This window comes from Entelurus aequoreus, linkage group LG14 (assembly GCF_033978785.1).
Source record: "Entelurus aequoreus isolate RoL-2023_Sb linkage group LG14, RoL_Eaeq_v1.1, whole genome shotgun sequence".
Taxonomy (NCBI): Eukaryota; Metazoa; Chordata; class Actinopteri; order Syngnathiformes; family Syngnathidae; genus Entelurus; species Entelurus aequoreus.
This window is the reverse complement of record NC_084744.1, coordinates 18,168,777-18,176,879: the sequence shown is the minus strand read 5'-3', so window position 1 is coordinate 18,176,879 and position 8,103 is coordinate 18,168,777. Positions and strand designations below refer to the sequence as shown.

The 8,103-nt window shown below is 41.6% G+C and overlaps 1 protein-coding gene across 1 annotated transcript; it reads right to left on the bottom strand.

Moving 5' to 3' along the window:
* Window positions 1-2,219: 2,219 nt before the first annotated feature.
* LOC133664482 (uncharacterized) lies at window positions 2,220-7,405 on the bottom strand. Its single transcript, XM_062069135.1, has 10 exons — window positions 7,152-7,405; window positions 5,985-6,095; window positions 5,750-5,864; window positions 4,723-5,573; window positions 4,368-4,554; window positions 4,004-4,252; window positions 3,714-3,838; window positions 3,300-3,346; window positions 3,067-3,215; window positions 2,220-2,939 (listed from the first exon to the last, which is right to left on the bottom strand). Exons 1-10 carry the CDS (start codon window positions 7,311-7,313, stop codon window positions 2,752-2,754), a joined length of 2,184 nt encoding a protein of 727 aa, XP_061925119.1. The 5' UTR covers window positions 7,314-7,405; the 3' UTR covers window positions 2,220-2,751.
* Window positions 7,406-8,103: the final 698 nt, after the last annotated feature.

The following is an 8,103-nucleotide window of genomic DNA, read 5'->3' as shown; positions in this document are numbered from 1 at the left end:
CTGTTATAATGAAAGCCTTTTTCACCACGACGGACCGATACAGGGTCCGCATCACTGCAGACTATACTAGCATAATTTTCATTATTAAAACAATTTATTTAAAAAATTTTATGAAGGGATTCTTGAAACAGTATATTTTAATGTAGTTGCTATTTACTGTACATTTGATTTACACTGCTTTATAAATGATTACACGAACACACTTGCATAAGTATTGCACCATAATGTCATTGAAAGTGGATTGCTTCACAGCACAGTAATAGTGTAGTAGGTACACTAGCACACACAGTGGAATAAAATCCAATGCAAAAAATAAACAAGACTTTATAAGGAAAACAATGCTTGTAACAGCAAACTCAAACCTACCTCAAAACAGGAAATTGAAATGTGGTTATTTTTATTTTCACAAGGCTATACAGATGAGCACAAAAATGAAATAAAAACAAGCAGCCCATAATTCCGTAAATAAAGGCACATTAAAACCATGACTTGGTCAACGTTAAACCTAATACTGGAGCATGTTTTATCCTGTTAGACTTGCAGGTTAAAGTCTCTTATGCCGAGTAAATGGTTTGGTAATTCTATCCAGCGTGAACCTTCCTTAAAGGCCTACTGAAATGAAATTTTTTTATTTAAACGGGGATAGCAGATCTATTCTATGTGTCATACTTGATCATTTCGCGATATTGCCATATTTTTGCTGAAAGGATTTAGAATAGAAAAACGACGATAAAGATAGCAACTTTTGGTATCTGACAAAAAAAAGCCTTGCCCCTACCGGAAGTAGCGTGACGTGGACAATTGAACATATCCGCAAAGCTCCCTATTGTTTGCAATGATGGCCGCCAGATCTGAGAGCGATTCTGACCGAGATAGCGACGATTTCTCCATTAATTTGAGCGAGGATGAAAGATTTGTGGATGAGGAAAGTGCAAGTGAAGGACTAGTGGGGAGTGGAAGCGATTCAGATAGGGAAGAAGCTGTGAGAGGGATAGAGCCATATCGCTTTGAACCCGACGCTGATGAAGACGGTCAGGAGGACGCTGCTGCTATTGATGCTGGAGGAGCACACGACATAGATCGCCTTGAGAATACAGAATGGTAATATGTTATTTATTTATAGACTAGTTTTAGTTTGTGGCCTAGTCTTGCACTGTTACTGTTAGTGTTACAACTTACACCCCAGGCCTATCTATACACTAAGTATCTATCATTGACACAATGTGTTACTGTTAGTGTTACAACTTACACCCCAGGCCTATCTATACACTAAGTATCTATCATTGACACAATGTCAAACCTAATTAATTACCCATTATTTCTATGGGCCACAGCTCCATATACCGGCAATACTAAAAATATGCATGCAGATTAATAAGATCCACAACAAGACAATGATAATATTAATTATTCCACATGTTTGCAGATTGCAGGTGTCAATAATATGAATTGATTTACAAATATTATGAACATTTCTATTTCCAGGTGTACATGTCAAAACTGTGTGAACATGGAGACAGTGGCTGAGTGTGTCTGCTGTAGTGAAATAGAGGCAGTGACCAGAACGATGGAGGAGGAGGGGGTGAAGACGTGCATCATAGACCACCATGGCTTTCCATCTGTGTGTCTGGATGAATGGGTGCTGCAGACAGCGTATAACGCCTACAAACAGCAATATGGCATGCTGCAGCAACAGCAAAATGAGTGAGGCACTAATAAGTTTAAATAATTCTTTATTCTATCAACCTTTGGAAGATAAGTCAGAATGAGCACTTTCTTATCTTATTCTTATTCTGTGAAATGTACTGTGCTACAATGCACATGACATTATATATCATAGAAGTATTACATAGATGGACCGTAGATGTCAACAATATTTACAATTTACTGCAACAGTAAATGACAAATGAATAGAATGCATGACAATGTCTTTTGAATCTCAGAGAACAGTGAGTCACTGTGTATCCATGTCCGGATAATAACAGCTGCCATCATTTGCTACTTGCAGGCGGAGACGACACACAGCCTATCGACAGTTTGTCCGCTTCTGCTGGGGATATCTGGGAAAGGACATAAGGGTGGTACTACCAGCTTGTGTAGTACATAAGATTAGGACAACATTCCCATCGATGGACTACACGGGGTTCCAAGACGTGCAGTGACTGCAACAGAATCTACATGGCCACTGTACTTAATCAATAAAATCAATCAATCAATCAATCAGTCAATCAATCAATGTTTATTTATATAGCACTAAATCACAAATGTCTCAAAGGGCTGTACAAGCCACAACGACATCCTCGGTACAGAGCCCACACACGGGCAAGGAAAACTCACCCCAGTAGGACGTCGATGTGAATGACTATGAGAAACCTTGGAGAGGACCGCATATGTGGGTAACCCCCCCCCTCTAGGGGAGACCGAAAGCAATGGATGTCGAGTGGGTCTAACATATTAGTGAGGGTCCAGTGGAGCCAGCAGGAGGCCACCCCGAGCGGAGACGGGTCAGCAGCGCAGATGTCCCCAACCGATGCACAGGCGAGCGGTATACCCCGGGTCCCAACTCTGGACAGCCAGCACTTTATCCATGGTCACCGGAATAACCCCTCCACGTGGGGGGGGGGCAGAGGAGAAAAGAAAAGAAACGGCAGATCAACTGGTCTAAAAAGGGGGTCTATTTAAAGGCTAGAGTATACAAATGAGTTTTAAGATGGGACTTAAATGCTTCTACTGAGGTAGCATCTCTAACTGTTACCGGGAGGGCATTTCACACTTACCGAAGCGACTCCTGTGCTTGGCGATGGCTTCCTCCTTGTCTGGCTTCTCCAGTTCATCGCAGAGGAAGGGAGGCACATCCACAGTGACGCTGAGTGGTGTTCTCTCGTCAGGGGTCTGTCTGCAGCCAGCAACAACCTCCCTGATCAAGTCATCTACGTAGCCTGCAAAATACAATTGTACATGTTCCTGCTCACAACATAATATACTCATGGAGAGTGAAACTTGACAGTATTATTATCATGATACAAAGTGTCAAGTGTTTACATGTTTTGTGTCCTCTACACTTACGGTATGTTGGCTCTGTCGCGATTTTCTTGACCACATGGCCCCCTGCTTTATACTTCGGGTAGCGTACTGCATAGCGCTCAGCACCCGCTTGTGTAGTGGCTATAGGGCGGCTCGAATTTTCGTTCCAGTGCAGCCCAGCAAGCAGGTTCCTAGGTGTGGTAACAGAATAATGTAATAATTAGTACTAAAGTATGGCACACACTAGTGACACTTAGATTAGTGTGGAAACATACCTGCACAGCATTCCGATGTATGAGAAGACATACATTTTCGGTGCGAACTGTATAAGATAAAAGACACTTTATTCAGTCATGCGTCCATACAATGTGTGTGTAAATTTATAAATTGTTTGTAAATTTGAATACAAATGTTTGTGTATTAAACTGTTAATAGTCAGCTATTAAAGCTTGATCTCCTGCAGTAATGAAGCTGTTTTGTTTTCAATGTTAACACCACGCCAGAATTGTTTGCAATCTTTCTCACCAAGATGCCAGCCACTATGTTGGACCTCCAACATTCTCTTGCTTACACTGACTGTATCAAGGCTTCATTTAGTATGCTCTAGTATTTTGCTCCCTGGCCACCAAAGTCCTAGTGGCAGGTGGTAACCACCGACACCACCTACAGGCGATCAGTCTAATTCTCACCTGTATGACAAGGCTATGGAACGCCTCCACCTTGGAAGTCTGGTGTTCACCCGACAGCATGGCGATATCTTTTAGCAGGGACTTGTTGTTGACCACCTCCTCCAGTTTCACTGCTGAGCGTGAACCTAAACATAAATTTAAAATAGAACAACGTTTCTACAAAAATGTTCCAGTCAACTTAAACTGGTTATTTACTTACAAGTTTATCTGAATTTTTTGACTTTCAAAAGATGTGCAGGAAAATACTGCTAGTCCCTCACTGCTTTCGGGCAACTTATTTGCCTACTCACTTTGTTTGAGCCATTTCTTTTGCCGTTGCAGTTGTCCATGAGTACAAATTGGGAAGAGGTCGCCATGGTCCTTGTGGATGTTCTGAATGTGTCGCTCCACAGACTTCCACTTGGCAACCAGAAGTTCCCCCTCTCCAGGCGGTGTAGACACTGCTGCCCAGTAGAGGTGGTTGATTATACTTTGCACCCAGGGCTTCAGGTCTTCACAGTCCTTATGCTTGGCGATGGCCTTCAGTTTCTTTCCGATGGCTACAAACAGAAAAAAACAGAAATTTGTGGATTAAATACAATATCGCATTCATCTGATCACTGATATGTACACACTACTTCACAACTTGTCATGCATACAAATAATCCAACTAACATTTTGCAACATGCCAGATGTCATAGCAGTGCCGTGTATTGGGCATGTTTTCACGAATCCATTTAGCGATCTGTCTGTGTCGGTCTGTCACCAGCACCCCGACATCCAGGTCCCAGCTGATCAGCAGTTCCACCATCCTCTTCAGTCCTTCCATCTCCATATGGTAGCTGCCAAGACATTCGTTGCTCTGAAATATATATAACAGAAAAGGAATGAGCAAAGAAAAAAATGAAAAAGGGGCTTAGTATACATTGAAATGGTTAATGTTATTAGACAAATTTACTAGGATAATTCTGGAAAATCCCTTATCTGCTTATTGTGTTACTAGTGTTTTAGTGAGATTATATGGTCGTACCTGTACAACCTGAAGGTCGAGAACCACATTGGCCACAAGCTCCATTGTGGTGTAGGTACCGAACTTGGCGCTGTGTCCCGGACTGTCTGCTCGCCCATCACCACCAAGGACGAGGGGTCGGCCTTCCACCTGCAGCATGGTGAGGTGCGTCCGTTGCTGTTCCTCCCACACCTTTTTGATGGCTGGCTGCAGGATGAGCTCCTGGTGGTTGAAAAATGTCCTCTTCACATACGTGACCACTCCGATGCTGTTCAGCACTTGCAACACCTTGCCAGAAGATGCCCCAGCGAAGAGGATGCCAGCAGACAGCAGGATGTTGCCCGCGGCATAAGGGCCAATGTTTGGCTGGCTGCTCCAACTACTCCTCTGGTCACATGATGCACATTGAAGAGTCATGGTCAGCTGTGTACCGTTCGAATCCCAAGAAGGGCTTATGTCCTGGCTGCCACAGACTGGACAGTGACACCACTTGACGAGACTCTGGAGGCACGACTCAAAGATGATGTACTTCGGTTCCTTGTGGCAGCCCTCTTCATGCATCTGGTGAGTACATGGGCGATCTGGCGACCCGTCAGATTGACACGGATCCGATGTCGTTGACTCACTCGGCACATAGCTGTCATCGGAAGAACCACCAACAAAAGGCGCAGTGGGACTTGATGCTGGTCCTTCATCAAACAATGCAGGAGGTGGTCGTAGCTTGGCTTGCATTCCAGACACACCTGGAGCTGCTATGTTAGTCTGCATCTCGGGGCTGTCAGATGGAGCTGCTACACTTGACAATGGGACTTCACTAACCCTGGCCGGCCGAGCTCTAACCCTCTCGAGGATATCTGGGGTCACCTGGTGTCCTAGCAATAAAATCAAGCACAAGTTGTTTTATATAATCTGTTAAAATTAAACTAGAATCACATAATAATTATTGTCTTTGAATCACCTAATTTATCTGTCTACTCTACTCTGCACAGGCAGCGTGCAATGTGTACTGTGATGTGCAGAATCATGTTCGTCACCGAAATAGACATACCCTTTGATCTATGATGTATTTTCCCTGTTTGGGTGCTCTTGCTACTGGTCATTGCTGTTGGTGCTGTCCCAATCGGTACCCAGTCCGTCTGGCATCCTTGTTCTCTTGTATTTCCCTGGAAATGGAGAAACAGCTACATGTAATATGGATACCTCATTTACATTAATTATGAATACTTTTGGATTGGGCTTGAACTGTAATCCATTTGAACATTGATTAGGAAAACAAATCGAACCTGATCTTGATCGCCCTCCTCATCAGGCAAATCTAGTGCCATTGCCATTGGTTCATCCACCGCATCCGCCACTGATGCCGTAGTCGTACTGTCCATGATCTGATCTATTGTCTGTAAATGTACAAATGTACAATACTTTATATTATTGTCTATTGTAATCTATTGACAGTATTGACACTATTGACAGTAATGTCAGTAAATGTACGATACTTTATACTGCAGAAGAACTTGACTAGAACTTGAAGCAATAATTATATGTAGACTATTTTATTGTTAATTTATTTCATTGTTCATGGAGTAGTCCAGTGGTTCTCAAATGGGGGTACGCATACCCTTGGGGATACTTGAAGGTATGCCAAGGGGTACGAGAGATTTTTTTTTAAATATTATAAAAATAGCAACAATTCAAAAATCCTTTATAAATATATTTATTGAATAATACTTCAACAAAATAAATGTTTAGAATTAAGTTCATGAATCCAGATGGATCTCTATTACAATCCCCAAAGAGGGCACTTTAAGTTGATGATTACTTCTATGTGTACAAAATATTATTTATAATTGAATCACTTGTTTATTTTTCAACAAGTTTTTAGTTATTTTTATATCTTTTTTTCCAAATAGTTCAAGAAAGACCACTACAAATTAGCAATATCTTGCACTGTTATACAATTTAATAAATCAGAAACTGATGACATAGTGCTGTATTTTTTTTCTTTTTTTCAACCAAAAATGCTTTGCTCTGATTAGGGGGTACTTGAATTAAAAAAATGTTCACAGGGGAAAATCACTGAAAAAAGGTTGAGAACCACTGGAGTAGTCTATGACTGTGTGTGTTAGTTTTGGTTGATTGATTGAGACTTTTATTAGTAGGTTGCACAGTGAAGTACATATTCCGTACAATTGACCACTAAATGGTACCACCCCAATAAGTTTTTCAACTTGTTTAAGTCGGGGTCCACTTAAATTGATTCATGATACAGATATATACTATCATATATATACTATCATCATAATACAGTCATCACACAAGATAATCACATTGAATTATTTACATTATTTACAATCCGGGGTGTGGAGGTGGGGGGGTTTCAACAATTGAGAACAAAGAAATGGATATTGGAACAGTGTAGTCTGACTATGAAAACTGGATATCAAGATTCTTACCCTCTTCCTTTCCCTTTTGGCAAATGCAGACCTCATGTGCCCAGTCTGTCCGCTTGTGGAGGGGGTCGGGTGCTCCGGACTTGTCCGTGGTCTATCGAAAATAGTTGGCTTCGCACCTTTCTTCAGCACGAGTCGACGAGTGCTGATTCCCATTTCTGCCATTCGCAAGGGACCCTCTTCGAAACATGATCTTTCGAAATGTTCGCTGCATAATACACTGTACTTCGTATGTGTCGTCCAATCCAACCGTGTTCGCTTGACTTCTTTGTTCCATAGTAAAGCTTGGCCGCCATCTTTTGGGAAAAGAAACAATGAAACACCGGTTGTGTTTTGGTTTGTGTTGCTACATCCAGCAGCAACACACCGCTTCCCTACAACTCTCTTTTTTGCAGTCTCCATTGTTAATTGAACAAATTTCCAAAAGATTCACCAACACAGATGTCCTGAATACTGTGGAAATTAGCGATTAAAACAGAGCTGTTTAAATTGGGAGGGACCTATTCCAAGATGACGCGTTCAACTGCCTTCGTCACGCGCATACGTCATCATACCGCGACGTTTCAGCCGGATATTTCCCGGGAAATTTTAAATGTCACTTTATAAGTTAACCCGGCCGTATTGGCATGTGTTGCAATGTTAAGATTTCATCATTGATATATAAACTATCAGACTGCGTGGTCGGTAGTAGTGGGTTTCAGTAGGCCTTTAATTACAAAGAATAAAGTAGGCCTGAGACCTCTTAGGGTCTGACTCTTGAACACTAAAAAATACTGGGTTATTTTGAAAACCCAATTTATGAGTTGCTGGTGTTGGGTTACATTTTGGAGTTATTTTTATGAATAGCAATCCATTTTTTGGAGTTATAAGGGTATTATTTTAACTCAATTTCTGGGTTTTCAAAGTTATTAACCATTTTTGGGTTGTTTTTCAACGAGTAACGCATTTTTGGGTA

Coding starts and splice junctions, on each gene's coding strand:
- LOC133664482 (XM_062069135.1), bottom strand. CDS start 7,313: ATGGCAGAAATGGGAATCAGCACTCGTCGACTCGTGCTGAAGAAAGGT. Junction 5,865..5,984: donor AGGAGGGCGATCAAGATCAG/GTTCGATTTGTT, acceptor CTCCATTTCCAG/GGAAATACAAGAGAACAAGG. Junction 3,347..3,713: donor TCCATAGCCTTGTCATACAG/GTGAGAATTAGA, acceptor TATCTTATACAG/TTCGCACCGAAAATGTATGT.